The 17,371-nt window shown below is 50.3% G+C and overlaps 1 protein-coding gene across 4 annotated transcripts in view; it reads right to left on the bottom strand.

The window, feature by feature from the left end:
• Rptor (regulatory associated protein of MTOR complex 1) overlaps positions 1 to 17,371 on the bottom strand; it is a 258,920-nt gene that overhangs the window by 25,030 nt on the left and 216,519 nt on the right. For 3 of the 4 annotated variants that reach the window (XM_027425469.2, XM_027425467.2, XM_027425470.2), the window contains 7 exons: positions 16,310 to 16,384; positions 14,126 to 14,191; positions 13,609 to 13,800; positions 10,448 to 10,588; positions 8,280 to 8,397; positions 7,280 to 7,420; positions 6,692 to 6,850 (listed from right to left, as the gene is read on the bottom strand). In XM_027425469.2, coding sequence (XP_027281270.1) covers positions 6,692 to 6,850; positions 7,280 to 7,420; positions 8,280 to 8,397; positions 10,448 to 10,588; positions 13,609 to 13,800; positions 14,126 to 14,191; positions 16,310 to 16,384 — 892 coding nt within the window. The remainder of the gene's footprint in view (positions 1 to 6,691; positions 6,851 to 7,279; positions 7,421 to 8,279; positions 8,398 to 10,447; positions 10,589 to 13,608; positions 13,801 to 14,125; positions 14,192 to 16,309; positions 16,385 to 17,371) is intronic. The other variant, XM_027425468.2, reaches the window with a different exon arrangement.

The raw sequence follows: 17,371 nt of genomic DNA, 5'->3' as shown, positions 1-17,371 counted from the left end.
ACACACACACACACACAGTTAAATAGGCTTCATTACAAAGGTTTCATCCTTTGTTACTTCTCCTTTGTTTGTTTGTGTGTTTGTTTTAAACAGGGTCTCACTATATAGATTAGACTGACTCCGAATTTACAGACAGCCACCTGCCTCTGTCTCCCATGTGCTGGGATTAAAGGTATGTACCACCATGCTGGCAGGTTTTGTCTTTTGAGGTTGGGTCTTTCTAAAGGGAAATGGCTAAAAGCAGTCAGGGTCTACACCTGGATAACTTTGTTGGTTGGAGAATACTATCCAGTTCCCGTGTGTGTTTCCTTTTGTGTGCTAGAATCCTAGATGACACCACAGCCTACAGTACAACTTTAACTCCACAGTTCCAAACAGCAGGCTAGATTTACAACCAAAGTCTAAGAAAACTAGTAAATCAGCCCAGGAATTTCTCTGGGCAAATGTGCTCAGATCTGATTTCCAGCTTTGCGGCATGGGGTTGCCAGGTATCAGCTGTATCTCTGCCTTTTTGAGAGGGTGGCTCTGGGTGTACTCTTGAGAAAGGCCCTCATTCAAGAAGGAGAAGAAACCATGTGCTTTGCAAGAAGCTTCACCTGAGAGAAACAGGGGGCTGGCAGCCTTCTCCAGCTGACAGCAAGTGCTCACAGAGACAACTCTAGTGCTTTCAGGCTTCCTCTAGGGGAGTGTGACACATCGGAAGCAGCTTTCTGCAAAGCTCAGTTCCATGTGACACTGAGCTGGAAAGGGATGGTGATGCTGATGGTGAATGTGTGTGACTCAGACCGGGAAGAGGATGGGAGGAAGTGACACTAGCAGGGGCAGGGGGAGGGGGTAGTGGGTAGGGGGTAGGAGGAGGGGTAGGGGCCGGGGCATGACAAATGAGGTTTCTGCATAGCCCATCTGTCAGTTTAATGATGGAACATGCAGACACACCTGGAGCTCCTAAACTGAACAGGGTAGGTAGGGCACAGGTGGGGTCCCAGAGCCCTTGGCCTCATGTGCTGGGGTGACAGATGCAAACTCCCGTGAGGAGTTGTTTAGAATCAGGAACCCCATAGAATACTGCCAGGAAGGCCGAACGGTGTGCAGCACACAGGGGAAGGGAGCCATTTGTAGATATTACTGTTCAGTTTAAAACAACTTTTCAATTACTGGGGTTACTTTGTAGATCTTGACTTCTATCCGGTACTGTTCAGGATACAACAGAGAACAACAACAACCTCTAAGTTTTTATCATGGTCTGAGTGTGATGGAGAGTACAATTTTTCTTAGTGGAAAGCAAAGCTGTGATCACAAATTGCCTGTTGATTTCACATCTTGCCTTGGTTTGCCAGAAGTGACTCTTCCTGGCTCCCTGCCAAATAGACTGCCCTATTTTAACATCTGCTAGCTCCAAAACACAGCCTTCTACCCTCACATAGGGATCAAGGATCGTGGGGGCTTCGGTAAGGACACTGGGTCCTGTCTCAAAGCAGAGCAGTAGCTGAGCCTGCCCGACAGCTTGCCTCTAGCTGAGGCCTGGAAGGGCCAAGGGTCTATTCTGATGTCTAGACTAGAAGTAGTAAGATGTGATGTTTTAGGATTGATTTTCAGGGCAATGGCCATGACTTTCCAAAAGCATATGTTGAAGGGTGGTCTCTCAGAGCTCTGAAGCTGTGTCTGAACCTCAGCGCTTGTGGATGAGAGGGACTCCACCGGACATGAGGCTGCAGTATTGACCTGGGGCAGAGTGAGGTCAGTCCCCTGATGATCTGGGAATGACCAAGACTTCTGATGGTCTTTAGACACACAGGTCCATGGCTAGAGTGGTGGTGACGGTAGTGGTGGTGGTGTGTATCTGGGTGGTGTGTGTGTGTGTGTGTGTGTGTGTGTGTGTGTGTATGGTGTGTATCTGTGTGTATAGTGTGTGGTGAGTGTAGTGTGTGTCTGTATGTGTATAGCGCGTGGTAAGTGTAGCGTGTGTCTGTGTGTATAGTGTGTGTGTGTATAGTGTGTGTCTGTGTGTATAGTGTGTGTGTATAGTGTGTGGTGAGTGTAGTGTGTGCCTGTGTGTATAGTGTGTGTGTGTGTATAGTGTGTGGTGACTGTGGTGTGTGTGTGTGTGTGTGTGTATAGTGTGTGGTGAGTGTAGTGTGTGTCTGTGTGTATAGTGTGTGTGTGTATAGTGTGTGTCTGTGTGTATAGTGTGTGTGTGTGTATAGTGTGTGGTGAGTGTAGTGTGTGTCTGTATGTGTATAGCGCGTGGTAAGTGTAGCGTGTGTCTGTGTGTATAGTGTGTGTGTGTATAGTGTGTGTCTGTGTGTATAGTGTGTGTGTATAGTGTGTGTGTGTGTATAGTGTGTGGTGACTGTGGTGTGTGTGTGTGTGTGTGTGTGTATAGTGTGTGGTGAGTGTAGTGTGTGTCTGTGTGTATAGTGTGTGTGTATATAGTGTGTGTCTGTGTGTATAGTGTGTGTGTGTGTATAGTGTGTGGTGAGTGTAGTATGTGTCTGTGTGTGTGGTGACTGTGGTGTGTGTGTGTGTATAGTGTGGTGTCGGTGTGTGTGTGTGTGTGTGTGTGTGGTGAGTGTAGTGTGTGTGTGTGTGTGGTGACTGTGGTGTGTGTGTGTGTGGTGTGGTGTCGGTGTCTGTGTGTGTGTGTGTGTGTGTGTGTGGTGAGTGTAGTGTGTGTGTGTGTCTATGTGTATAGTGTGTGGTGAGTGTAGTGTGTGTCTGTGTGTGTGGTGACTGTGGTGTGTGTGTGTGTATAGTGTGTGGTGAGTGTAGTGTGTGTATAGTGTGTGATGACTGTGGTGTGTGTGTGTGTGTGTATAGTGTGTGGGGTGTGTGTGTGTATAGTGTGTGTGTGTGTGTTGAGTGTAGTGTGTGTGTGTGTGTCTGTGTGTATAGTGTGTGTTGAGTGTAGTGTGTGTGTGTGTGTGTGTGTGTGTGTGTGTGTGTGTGTGTTGAGTGTAGTGTGTGTGTTGAGTGTAGTGTGTGTGTGTGTGTCTGTGCCCTGCATTTGTCCTTTCTTGGGCTCCCTGCCCTGATGCTTCAGAGTAAGTGCAGTGACATCTTCACTCCTGCTGCTGGCCACTGCTGGCCTGATAGAACCTCAGGAGCTGTGCTGACCCATTGCTCTGGCCTCCTCCCTCTACCCATGTGGCTGTCACTGAGCCTTCAGTTTTCCATGGTGTTTCTAGACAGCTCTCAGCATCTCTGTATGACCTATCAAGCTTTAGCTTTAACCAAGGTTTTTCTGGAAAGAAGAGTTAGGTTCACTGGTTGTTGGATCTCCATTCAGAGCATGCTCAGCTCCCTTGGTCACTTCACCCCACGGTGGCCCCGTGTGCGCTAGGTGAGCATTCTACCACTGAGCTTACCTGCCCAGCACTTTACTTTCTTCAGCAAATCCCTGCTGGATTTCTTTCAGTCAGGGCAGATACCAGTGTGCCCTCTTGCTGGACCACTTTTGGTGCAAACTCCTCACTGGATCACTGCGGTGAGCTGGGGTGTAAAAATCTCTTTGTGTTTCCTGACCCCTTGACAAGAGGGAAACAAGGAGGGGCAGGGAGGAGCGGAGGTGGCTGATGGCTGGCTGCCACTTTAATGTTGACTGACCAGTACTCACAGGGGAATGAGGAGTCTTCAGGGTGAGAGACAGCTCACTCTTGACTGCAGTTTTCTCCCTGGGACTTAAACTCTGCTACACTGAAGTCTCCAGGCTCCAGAGCTGCTGGCTCCCGCTGGAGCACACACAAGAAAGAGCAGGGCTCTGGGCAGCACCAAGGGTGAGGGTGAGGGCAGCTCTGTGGTTCTGCTATTCCTCTGTCCTCACTCAGTATCAGCTCTACCTTGGATCAGTTACCATGGTGATGCATTTTCGACATGCTATAAAATGTCACTGCTCAGCAGAGTTGTAAAAACCCTGGTCTCGTGCTTTGAGGCTCCAGGTGCCTTTGAGGTGAGACCATACCCCTTTCTCTCAAGTCTCCACACAAAAATTCCCCTGGCACCAGTCTCTGGTGAAGGTGCAGGTGACAGGCAAGAAGGCAGAGTGTACACAGCGGCACTACCCTCCTTCCTGGGGTTGGAGCTTTGGCAGGGAATAGGGCATCTGTGGACAGAGTGGTGTGGGCCTGAGCTTTGTGTACAGTGGACATTACTGATAGCCTGGACCATGGGCCATTAGCCCCTCTCCAGCCTCTGTCCACTCTGTGCTGACCTACTCCCATGGGTGGGCACCAGGAACACAGGGAACGAGGTGGAAGGCAGGACAGGCAAGGCTGCTCACTGTATACACATCAGTAAGAAAGCACTCGAGGGCCAGAAAGATTGCTCAGTCTGTAGAAAGGGCTTCTGGTGTGAAGCCCAAATAGCTGAGTTCAACCCAGAATCCATGTAAAAGTGGAAGGAAAGAATTGGCTCCAGAAAGTTACCCTCTGACCTCCACATGTGTGCCCCATGGCATGTAGATACCAACCAACACATACACACATTCAACAACAATAATAATAATAACAATAATAATAATAATGAATAATAGTATTTTTAAAGAAAAAAGTAGCTCTTCAGAATTTTGGTAATAAAAATGGCTGCAGTCTTGATGCAGCTGGGCCAGGTAAACCAGAGAAACAACAGATCCTTTGTCAAGTAAATAGAACGACGTTCTAGCAAGAACTCTAAGCTCTGAGGAAGGAGGGTAGAGAAGCAGCAGGCTCACAGGGGCTAGAGTTAGCTTGGGGAGCACACTGTAGAGCTGTCCAGCTGAGATCCTCACTGAGGGGAGGTGTGAGCAGCTTCAGGCTGGACTTTCCAAGAAGTGCAGCCTCACCTGGCATTCGAGAACTTCCCACGGTTCACAGACAGGTGCATGGCACCGTGTTGAGATCAAAGGCACATGCCTGGCATAGGGAAAGAGAGGCCAGAAAAAGGAAGTGGTGATTAGGGGATCCATGAGGTCATCAGGCCATGGCTGGTTGAGAATAAGAGGAGGGATGGTGTCAAAGGTCTACATATGACAGGGTGAGCGGGATCCGTGCTCCCTCTGCCCCAGGTCCTGCTGCACGTCAGTCAGGTGCTCACCCCAGGAAGCACTCTGATGAAGCAGAGCTGGGATGGGAGCAGGACAGGGCATCTGGAAGGGAGCTGCTTCTGCAGAGCACATGTAAATGTGGGCTCTAGGCTGCCATGGTTGTGAAAACTTCTTTTGCAATATTCAGAGAAGGGCTAAGGAGATTGCTGTTCTTTGGTTGAAATGAAAGAAGAAATTGCCTTTAAACAGGCAAGTGTTGCCAGTAATGGGTTTCTGCAAGTTATGAATCTTAAACACCATGTAAGCTCTGAGGTCTTCAGCAGATGTGAGCACCACCCTGCTCAACAGGGAGAGGACTAACAGGAAGGAAGGATGCTGTTTCCTTTTCCTCCCAAACTCTACTCACTCAGAAACTTTCCCCCTCAAATTTTTTTTTTTCTTTTTTGTGTATGGGTATCATGCCTGCATGTATATCTGTGTACCATGGATGTACCTGGTACCTGCAAAGGCCAGAAGAGGGTATTAGATCTCCTGGAACTGGAGCTACAGACAGTTGTGAGCCACTACGTGCTGGGAATCAAACCCAGGTCCTCTGCAAGGCAGCCAGTGCTCCTAACTGCTGAGCCATCTCTCTAGCTGCATCCCCGTGCGATTTCCCAAGATTTGAATGACATACAGATAAAACTTGTTTTCTACACACACACACACACACACACACACACACACACACACACACACACACACACACACACACCCAGCTTACAAATCAGTGTGAGAAAGTGTCACCACACAGATACCACCTTCTGAGAGGGTAGGGAGGGAGGGTGAAGCAGTACACCTGGGCTTATGACCCCCAACAAAACATGATTCATTAACTCTTCCATCTCCAGGATATCAGAGCAAGAGGCAGGCTGAGCTGCCCCTGTGACAAGGCCTTGTCTCCTAGCTCTTGAGCCTAAGGAAGATTCCAGAGCCCCAGGCTATGCTGTACAAGGTCACACAGGGTCTCACCAAGATGAACCACCAGAAGTGTGTTTTGCTTAGGGCTTACAATTTAACTCCCCAGTCTGAGAAAGAGCATAGATGCTCAGCAAGAAAACTCAGTAGCTAATTCTCATTTCCCATGTGACATCAGTCAAGTCCAAGGATTACCACCCCCGGCAGAATAAGCGAGAACTCTGGCCATCAAACCCCAATTTCTAGGCGTGGTGAAGTTTCAGCAGGTGGGCACTGAGGGCCCCTCAGGGTGAGTGACATCTTCTGCCTTGACCCCCACTGCACTAGAGGCAGTGAACAGCACCCTGGGCTTTGCTCACCAGAAACCTGGTGCACCCCACCTCATCCTTTGTTGCGGTAAGCAGGATGTCTTAGCTGAAAGCCGCGGCTCCACACTGCTAGGGTCTAGCATACAGGAGGATTGCAAAGACAGACAGATGGACTTGTCTGGCAGCCTTCCTGCCCGCCAAAGCCAGCACGCTCACACATCCCTGGGCCAGCCTGGACACCACCGTCCACTGCAAAATGTTCTTCTCACTTCCTCAAGCTCCAGCTAGTTCCTATTCTTCCGCATCGCATGGAGATGGTCTGGCTCATTTATCTGACCAAATAAAGATGTGTGCTGTCTGGGGTAGAACAAAGCCTTCGCACGGGAAGAACAACGAGGACGGGACTCACCTATGAGGGAGTTGAGTGCCGAGTAGGAGCTCACACGCCGCATCTTGTCGATGGTCTCAAAGGACAGGATGTACTCCTCGTTCTCAGGGCTTCCCAAGGTGCTGCTGGCGCTACTGCTGGTGCTGAGGTTCCCAGGGGAGAAGGCCACCGAGCTGCCCGCTGGTCAGAATATGACAGGCAGGAGGTCAGGATCTTACAGCTAATGGCCTGTCTGACTGAAACGTGAGCCTTCTTCACACTGGGCACATGCATACACACACATGACCGTACTAATGGACATGTGTGTGCACAAACTGGTGGACCCCTTTCCCTGGACCAGATCCTGAACAGCCAAGCCCTGGCCTGACTGAAGGAGGTCTACAGTGTGACCCTGACTGATCTGGGTGCTGAACCAAGTCCCTGCTATGCCCATATCTGGAAGGAAGATTCTGACTCAGGAACAGCTGGCCAGTTGTCATGCTGGCACACAGGACATCAGGGCCCATGCTCTGTAGGGAGGGTCAAGGGGCACACCAGCATTTTAGATCAATGTCTCGTGAAGAGCACACTGAACCTTCCCACCCCAAATACTGGTCTCTGGCATCTTACATTCTTCCGTCAAGCTCAGATTCTGCAAGGATTTGTTCAGGTTCCTAGCTGTGGTGACAGCTCGGATGTTCCCATAGGAGCTCACTGAGCGGAGTCTGGGGGTGCATGGGCTGTCTCGCACAGGGGTTAGGCTCCCTCCCTCTGGAAAGATGGAGAAAGGGAAGAGTTAGCCATGGGTTTCAGGATGGGGGCATGAAGCCAGGGCAACAGGGACAGCTGGTGTTACTGGGACGAGAGTTTAGAAAGGTCTTTATGCCACTCATCTGATGTGAGTACGGGCTTCAGGGGACAAAGATACTCTTTGTAGCCACGTGAATATCAGATTACAAGACAGCATGGGCCAGAAGCTGAGGCTATTCCAGGTATTCTGTGGCATAGGCAGCAACACGGTGATGCCCAGCAACCTGGGTCCCCAGGATCCCCAGCCTGCTGGCAACTGCCCCTCCACCTTACTAGCTGTTTCCACCCAGCAAGCTCAGGCTTCACCTCCTTCCCAACTGACGGAAAGGAGGAACGCTTTGCTATTGATCACGAGTCTCTACTGTGGCCTGGAGGGAGGGGCGATGAAACAGGACCCTGGAAGATGACTATTCTCCCGCGAAAAGGACAAATGTGAGACAAGGCGCTTCCTAACGTGACTCATGGAAACACGGAGCCAACAACAATGTGATTCAGTCACTCGTCACAGGAAGACAGCCAGTGTTCTTTTCAGCGGGCCCCACTGCAGAAGTGGCCATCTTTCAAGATGTCCCTAAATTCCAATTCCAAGAAAGGAAGGAAGGAAGGAGGGAGGGAAGGAGGGAGGGAGGGAGGGAGGGAGGAAAGGAAGGAAGGAAGGAAGGAAGGAAGGAAGGAAGGAAGGAAGGAAGGAAGGAAGATAGAGGGTCAGCATGGCCCCTTTCCTGTGCTTGTATTCTTCTGAAGGCCCAAGACAACAGGACTCCCCAAAGCAGTATCAGGAAGGCATGCTCAGAGCTGGCTTCCCTGTGTGCTGCTGTACCTGTGGCTGCGGGAGAAGGCAAGGGGTAGTTCTTTTCCTCTTCCATGAACTGCAGGGCCACAGTGCAGAAATTGCTCTCATATTGTACTACGAGGTGACTCAGGGCCACCACCAACTCCTGTTGAGAGGGAGAAGGGACAATTATGTCCATGGGAGCAGGAAACTGACTGGAGAGCAGGTCTACAAACTAATGCCTGAGGTGACTCTAGGAAACAGGGTCTGAGCAAGTCTCACTCGGCATCACACCCTAGGAAAGGGAAGTGCAGAGCAAGCCCAGGGCTGGGAAGGCAGCAGCAGTGTCGGACGGTGTCCCCAGGTGCCAGGCACACTTGACTCAGTCTGTTCTCCCACTGCTAGGCAGGAATTATCAACCCAAGGCTGAAACTGCCACTCCAGGACGGTGGGGATAGGATGCCCCTTGGTCAGCCACCCTCTGAAGCAGCTTTCTTCCAAATCTGGCTTGTCTGCATGCTCAGACTATGTAGATGGGCTGTCATCAACCTCTACACCCAGAGGCCAGGACAAGGGAGCACTTGCAAGCCAAGCTCGGGAATAGATAAACACATACAGACAGGAATACTTCCTTTCCCGTGTTCCCCACCTGGGAACCTTGGCTAACTCCTGGGACACTCTCAGAGCCTGACACAGCACTCTGTCTCTAGACAGGGGAACACATGCACCCTTGCAGGGTGTCAGAACCACCCTTCTCCTGTGACCAGGTCTCTAGACATCTCAGTTACCATCCTTTCTATTTGTAAATTATTTCTGCAAAGGAGAAAGCTTTCTACACTTTGGAAATCATCTTAACAGACAATTAACAACATTGATCCTTTGCTTTTATGAGCTGTGTCCACTTGGGAGAACTGAAAGGAAGAACTGGGGAAGGCGGAAGGAGGCAGGTCCAGAAATGCTGGAGACCAGGAGGATGGAAAAGCAACAGGAAAGATGGCAGGAGGCCACACACACAGGCTTCAGCACACTACTTTTTTTTTTTTTTTTTTAAACACAAGGTCTCACTATGCAGCCTTGGCTGGCCTGGAACTCACTATGTAGTCTACATGGGCCTCAGATGAGACCTGCCTGCCTCTGCCTCTGCCTCCCAAGTTCTGGGGTTAGAGGCGTGTGCCAGGGTGCCTGGCTACTCACTATACAGTTTAAAGGGCCCAGACAGGAATGTGGCCCCACCATGTGCTGGTAAAGCAACAGTGAGTGTTCTGATCACGTCACTTTCAAATTAGCCATACATTTCTAGCTACTCTCTAGAAATATAATCCAAAGCCATGCCCAACCTCCCAAGGGAACCAAACACTGGCTTCTTATCCAGAAGACCCAGGATCAATTCCCAGCACCCACAAGACAGCTTGTAGATGTCTGTAAGTCCAGTTCCAGGGATTCCAACACCCTCACACAGAAACACATGCAGGCAAAACGCCAATGCATATAAAATAAAAAGAAAATAAATCATTAAAAAAAAAAAAAAAAGCTGGGCAGTGGTGGCAAGCACCTTCAATCCCAGCACTTGGGAGGCAGAGGCAGGCAGATGTCTGATTTTGAGGCCAACCTGGTCTATAGAGTGAGTTCCAGGACAGCCAGGGCTACACAGAAACAACCCTGTCTTAAAACAAAACAAAACAAAACAAAAAACACCACCACCATCACCACCAAAAACCAACCCAGTTCCAAAAAAAAAAAAAAAAAAAAAAAAAAAAAAAGCTGAGCAAGAAGCCAGTGGCTCTGAGTGGCTCTGAGTGACAACACAGGTGCCCATGGTCACCATGGCAGTTCGCTTGACTGTCCATTTCATTCCTATGTCTGCTCTAGGAGCAGCTTCCAGGTTCACCAGGTCCATCAGGAAACCAGAGCATTTCCTTCTCGGGCTGAGAGGGATGTGGGACATGGCTTTATGGAGCAGAGAAGTAAGAGTGCTGTGGGCAAGAAGTAAGAGTGCTGTGGACAGGGGACAGACCTGTCATTGTTCTTTGGAGACCTAGTGCCATGTGCCTGCGCCCAGGTGGGTAGAAGACTAGCAGACCCGGTCGGCTCAGTGCCCTCATGTGAACAGACATGGGCAACAAAGGCACACTCTGAAAAGAGGTGGGGAGTGAGGCCCTCTGGGCTGGCTCGGTTTGTAGGCCCCTGCTTCAGCTACTGAGCTGACACCCACATACCTTCCGGACCATGGGGCTCCCATCATTGATCAGCTGGGCCAGCATCATGGCCACATTGTGGTCGATGGTGGTAGAGTGGTCTGTTCTCTCAGCAGAGTTTCCCACAAAGGTGCCAAGGGCAAACACAGCTGCACATCGGACCTGCAGGGCAGGAGACTGGCAATTAGAGACACGCCCACGTCTGGTGTGTCTGCCATCTGCATTTCTGCCGAGGCTGTCTGTAAGTTAATTCAATTCAGTTCACATAAGTTCAGCTCAATTCAATTTCACAAACACTTACTGCACGATGCTCCAGGCCCAGAGCTACACTGGTATTGACAACCATAGAGAGAGTGTGTGGGTAGCCCAGGAGCCAAAGGCAGAGGCAACATAGTCCCAGCTCAGGGATGACCAGGCTGTGGAGGAGGGAACAGTTTCTTCTGGAGTCTGCAGACTGCGTTGTACAGTGGACTTTTGATTATAGAGTTGAAGCAGAAAAGGGCATTCTGGAGAAGACTGGCCCAGAGCTGATCTGGGGGAAGGGAGGCTGTGGCAAGTGGAGAAGGTGTGGACTAAATGGAAACCAGAAAGGGTGACGTCCCCATGGTACAGAGGCTGGCCATGTGACCTTGGGGAAAGAAGCTGACCTTGGAGAGCCAGTGTCCTCCTCTGTGTGATAAGCAATGTGAAGCACCCTACACAGGGCTGGAGGAGACCAGCTCAACAATGTGCAACAACCCCAGACGCCCCAGAAGTCAAAGTGCAGACTGCTTTAGAGTGGGAAGGCATGTGGCCATGTGACTCTCAGTCCCCAGGCTGTGTGTGAGCCACTGCCATCCAGAAAGCCTCACACAGGGCTCCAGAGATAGGGTGTGGCTGCTTCAAGCCTATGCACCCTAAACTCCTTTCAGTCCACATTATATAATCAAAAGTTTGAGGCCAGCCTGGTCTACAAATTGAGTTCAGGACAGCTAGGGCTATTACAGGCAGTGGCTGAGTCTCAGAGGAACCTAGACTCCAGGACAGAGAAAAGCCAGCTCATCTTCCAGTTAAGAAAAAAAACACCCATGGGACCAAGAAAAACTCACTAGACTATTTAAGTGCAGACTCGTATGTACATTAAGAATTGCCTTGTTAATCCCAGCACGCAGGCAGAGGCAGATGGGTCTCTGTGAGTTTGAGGCCAGCCTGGTCTACAAAGCAAGGTCCAGGACAGCTAGGGCTACAGTGTCTCACAGTCACTTGGACCCTTGGCTTATTAACAAACACACAGTGGTCATTTCTGAAAATGATCGCAGGCTCTCCTACTCCAACCCAGATTCAAACAGTCTATAACGGGGTCTCCCCACCTCAAAAAATGGTTTTGTCAGCTGTGTGAAAAGTGTTCTAGTGACCTGGGATGTTGTCTGCACCTGCAATGCCCTACGTCCCTGAAGGAAGAAGTACCTGGGCTTGCCACAGACAACTGTGCAAGCAACGCACACCTGTGCTCTCAGCAAGAGGCCAGGTCATGGGAGGCAACATGCGTCAGCAACTCAGGGAAAAGAAGCAGACGCTCAGCTCTGTAATTAGCAGGAAGCAAGCCAGAGGGAAGTTCCAGACCAGACGCCCCCAACCCTGAAGACGCCCGCCTGCTGCCCTAACCAGGTCTTAGCCACCCTTTCCTCGGCATTCTGCCTGTCACCAGAGCCCCACTGCTTCCCTCTGTCTGCACCTTCTGAGCTGAGAAATCAAGGTCCTGATAAGACCTTGCTGTCTCCAGGGCCCCACAGTTCCAAGCAATACTTCTGATGCCACAGCATCCTGCTGTGGTGTCTCTTCTCCTTCAAGAGAGTGAGTGAGGCCCCGCAAGGTCCACACTCTATTCCTGTCTCAGGTTACGCTGTGGGGTGGTCCATGTCTCCCTGATGTGTGACAAAAGCCAGGAGGCTGCCATGACCTCACAGCTGCGTGCTGCAAGGCTCATGGTGCAGACCCCTGTCTGGTTTTTCTACTCACTGAAGGTGAAGCCTTGTTCAGAGTGATAAAACCTAATGTGCCGTCAGCCTGTTCCAAAGGCAGAAGACAGGATGAGCTTAGCCTGCTCTCCCGAATCCTATACAGCGCTCATGCTTTAGGGCTGCACTACTAGTTCTTCCCGTCTCAGATGTCGTTTCCCATATTCAGGGGTGCAGTGCCATTTTTACTGTTTGTGTATGAACCCGCAGGTGACTCGAGCTCAGCAGCTCCTGAGGGCCCAGCTGACCCCAGGCTGGGAACAGCTGTGCTCCCCTGACTGTCTCTTGATTGTCTCAGAAACTGGTGACTGTGGGTCTGGAGAGGAGGCTCAGAACAACTTGTGGTCATCTCCGTAAGCTCCATGGCCTATCTGCCTCTGCTGGTCTTGACCTCACTTTCTCCAAATCATGCTCTCTGATTTTTTTTTTTTTTTTTTGGCAGGGGAGGGGGGCTGGTGTCCTTAACCCTTTCGAGAACAACTTGGAAAATTAGTAAATATACACCCTTGAGCACCCTTTCAGAAAGCTTGAACATAGACAGTGAGATGAGTGGCCTGGAGCAATATTGGCACTTGGCTGCTAGGTTCAAACCTCAGCCTTGGATGTGGAGTCATTTGCTGGTGCCAGGCCTTAGACACTTGCTTATAGGCTCCAAGCTGACTCACCAGGTAAGGAGGTAGGCGGGTGTTTCCTGGAGCTAGAGAGTCCCTCTCTCCCTCCAGGTTGCCAGAACACACTGGAGATGTCCTCAGCATTCAGGGTAAAGACAGTGCCCAACCCTTCTTTAGCCTGCACCAAACCATGAAGCATGAGACAACCCTGACTGGTGTTGTCTGTCTGTCTGTCGCTCTGTCCAAAGGATTCACAGTACAGAATGGGTCAAGCTTGTTTCTTAGACCTAGCTGAGGCTGTGCCAGCTGGTAGCTGCCCCACTGCATACAGCCAGCAGTGGTAAAAGTCAAATGAGTGTAAAGTCAAATGTGTGACTTTGTAGCAAGGTCCCAATAGCCTATCTTGGGTTCTGTGCATGGCCCTGCAGATTCTGGGTACAATTATGTTTGAGGATGGGCAGGACTGGTCCTACACTACCTCTTCACAAACAGAACCCTGGTAGGGCGACTGGTGTATTAAGCACCTACCATACTTTCACCCAACTAGGAAGCTACTTTTCCAAGGACAGCTCACCTCAGGGATGGGGTCAGAGAGGAGGCTGTAGAGCTTCTCGTGGGCGCTGTCTCTCACCCCACACCATCTCGCAGAGTCGAAATTCTGCCAGATCCTTCCCAGGCAAATGGCCACCCACTGGCGCAGCAAGGGGTGTGGGTCACTGAGCTGCTCCAGGCAGATGGCAATCAGGTTCCCCTGCAGGCAGGCTTCCTGGACACGGGAGACAGATAAGTGATCCTCTGCCCTTGCACCCAGGGCAGGGCAGCTTGACTAGGTCGACAACTACCTTGCTCAACCACACTACACTACACGGTCTCACTGTAAATCCTGCCAATTCAGATTTGCCCTGCAATGGTGAGCTAAAGGAAGGGTCGGGTCTCTGCGGAGAGCACCCCTAACCCTGCCTCCTGCTAGGATCTGAAGGCTCCCTCCACAGATGTGGCCTCCGCTGCACCCTTGCCCTAGAATACATTTGAGACAAGTCACTTTTCTGCCTTCCCGGGGCTTCAGTGGCCGGAGAGGCCATGGTACTTACTTGCCCTGTAGTGTAGTTGTTGACGATTACAGCAAGAATGAAGGCTGTCATGGTCCTGTGTTCAGCCTGGAAAACAAAGCACACCACGGCTGTGCACCTTCCCAGCAGTTACCTTTCTCAAAGTACTGTGCACCTTCTGTCTTCAGCCCTCGCCTAACGCGATGGGAGCAGTGTGCAGTGGCCTTTGTGCTGAGGTATTCCTAAAGGTCTGCTTGCACAGACTGCCTTCTCCTTTGGATGTTAAAGCCACAGAACATGCCCAGGTTGCTCCGCTGTCTTCTGTCAAGGCAGATAAAGAGGCTGGTGGTACTAACTGGTTGGAAGGCCAAACATCATGCTTTCCCCTCTGTGTAGACCCCAGGAAGCCTGTGCCCTCGAGTCAAGCACACTGGTATAAGTTGAATGCAGCACTCTGTTTGTTTTTTGAGACAGGGTTTCTCTGTGTAGCCCTGGCTGGCTTTGAACTCACAGAGATCCGCCTGTCTCTGCCTCCTGATTAGAAGTTGAGATTAAAGCACACCACCAGGCCTGGCTGATTGTAGCAGTCTTTGCTTCAATTCTGGTCTTCTGCTGAACAGATGAATTTTCATTTGCATTTCCTCTTCTCTGTGTTTGGAAACCCAACATCCCATTATGACCTCAAGTGTCTCACCTGTCTACATGCTTACTGAGAGTCTTCTCCTGTGTTCCTCTGGGATTGCTCCAGGCTCTTGGCATTTCTTCACCACAATATCCCTTCTTACCTCTATCCCTTCCAATTATTAATTATCTACCTTTATATCACCAGCATCTTGGTGATTATCTTTGTTTTTTGCTGCTTTCTTATGGCACAGTCTACTGAGTTCATTGTAACAGAGACCAGGTCACTATCATACAGGGCTGCAAGTGCCAAGCTATTCTTCTTTGTCATAAAATGTCTGCACTTCCTCCTTCTGCACAGCAGTGTAACTCAGCAGGGAACTCTATCCGGCAATTGCTGGGGTGGGGGGGGCACACGCCATCCTTTGCCCGTCATTGCTATGAGCCATCACTGCAGCTGCTGTCTGCCCTTCCTGGGTTCTGGTTGCTTTGGGGATTTCCTTTATGGTTCTGGTACTTGTTACTTTGATTGTGCTGTGTTTGTGTGAATTTATTTTTATTTAATTGCTCCAGGGTTCACTGTGCATTTCTGTCTTCAGTTCTCCCAAGTTCCAGCCTCCCCTGCAGTGTTCTGGGATGATGTCAGCAACAGTGGCCACCCTCACCCACACCCCCATTTTATGTCTTTGTTTTCTTCTCAGGTGGTGTCTTCACTGATTCTCTTCCTGGTTGTGTCTGCCCTATGAGTCATCGCCTCTGGTGTTTTCTTGGGGAGGAGGGCTCCCTCTTCTTCCACTGTGCTCCCCCAAGATCTGTCTGTTTATTTAAAGACAGGTAAAAGTAGACTTTGTTTTCTCGCAGGTAATAGCAGAAAGCTGTTTCTGAAGAAAACATAGCGGCTGACAGGCATGAATGAACCAAACGGCCTCATCCAGCTGATCTCAACGACCTGACTGCATGTGTCTCAGACTCTTTTCCGGAGTTCTCACCTCTGTGCTGAGGGTTAGTTAAAACAAACAGCCAGAGGAAGGATTTATACATAAAGTTCCTCTTATAGGCACCACCTCAGAGTGCAAATATGCCGCGGCACTTAAATATTGTGGCAAGCAAGCCATATGAAAGAGAGGCTGGCTGAGGGTGACTCTCTGTTTACAATACTATGCTTAGCAGCTTGAGGGAGGGAGAGACTAAAGAAACTGATAATAAAATATGAGAAAACTACTGTATGTCCTATTCAGGCTGCCCAATTTTTTAAACAATTTACTATAATAAAAAGTCTGTGTGGAATTCAAACTTTTCTTCTGGTAAGGGACCTTCTGGGCACCCGAGGCACCAGACTGTAGACACACAAGTGTTTATCCGTGTGTCTGCCTGTTCAGATGCCACTGCTGGGCAGAGGTGTGCAATGGCACAAGAAGACCAGATTCTCACTTGAGGCAGGAGGAAATGGGGCAGTGTGCAGTGTGGGCACTGAGTGGCCCATCGTGTGTAACTGTGCAGAGCACCTCTCTACCTGGCCCTCAGAGACGGATGGCAACACCTAATGTGTGAGTGGAGAGAGACAATCCCATGCTGTCTGAGGGAGCAGCAAGGCTCAGTCCTTACTGGCATGTATGGGTCTGCCAAGACGGAAAGGAAGTACTTGTGACCGTTGTCCTTCACGAGGTCAGCCTGGCACGACTGAAAGGAAAAAGGAGACAAAAGAGAGGCCATGAGTGTGGGACTGGTGGGATGTGTCAATGGCTTCTTATGAAGCAGGGGCGTGCAAACACGCCGGGGATACTTCGTTATTTTGTATCTTTCCTTGCAAGTCCAGTTTTCATGGGGAAAGGGCTCTGGTAACTGCCCTGGGGGACAAGCTTGGACTCCTACAATTCCCAGAAGAAAAGCAAAACACCACTCTAAGAAGCACCTTGGGCTACTGGGATTCTGGTGGTTGGTCTAGGGACTGTGATCTCTACCCTCGCCCTCCCTTCTGTACTCAGACCAGACTCCTTCCCCTCAGGCTTTCCACTACTGTCCAGGTCCATCAGCCTGGCAGCAATGAGATATTCTGGTATTTATTTCTGTGTATTTGAGTATTTTCCTTGCATGACTGATTTTGTGTATGTATGAAAGTACAACACATGTATGTAATGGACATGCCTACTTGGTGCTTGCTGAGACCCTTTTTCTCAGACCCTCCCCAATTCTTAGGTCCTTCTCCCAACTCAGACTCTTCCCCTCCTCTCAGCCCGGCCCCGCCCCCCAGGGTTTCTCTGTGTAACAGTCCTAGCTGTCCTGGAACTCACAGAGCTCTGCTCGAGGTGTGCATCTCCACCACCTGACTGTGGATTCCCTTCCCCTCGTCTCAGACTCCTTCCTTTCAGGCGCATGCCCGCCTGCCTGCCTGTCTCAGACTTTTCCCTTCCTCTCAAGTGCCCAGCTTCACCTCAGGCGCCTCCTCTCCCTCCCACATGAGGACACCCAGAAGCACTCTTGTTTTTGTAGCACTGGTACCTGCTGAAGCTTTTGGGGATTTTGTTTGGATCCAAGACACAGGGAACAGGGGAGAGGGGGTATGCTTTCTGGAGGACAATTAAGGAGAAAGGGAGCGAGAAAGATGGGGAGGTCGCTGTCAGCAACACGGTTAATACTGGTAGCCTGACAGGACCTGGGCTACATAAA

The sequence above is a fragment of the Cricetulus griseus genome, chromosome 7, assembly GCF_003668045.3.
Source record: "Cricetulus griseus strain 17A/GY chromosome 7, alternate assembly CriGri-PICRH-1.0, whole genome shotgun sequence".
NCBI lineage: Eukaryota > Metazoa > Chordata > Mammalia > Rodentia > Cricetidae > Cricetulus > Cricetulus griseus.
This window is presented reverse-complemented; position numbering and strand designations above follow the sequence as displayed.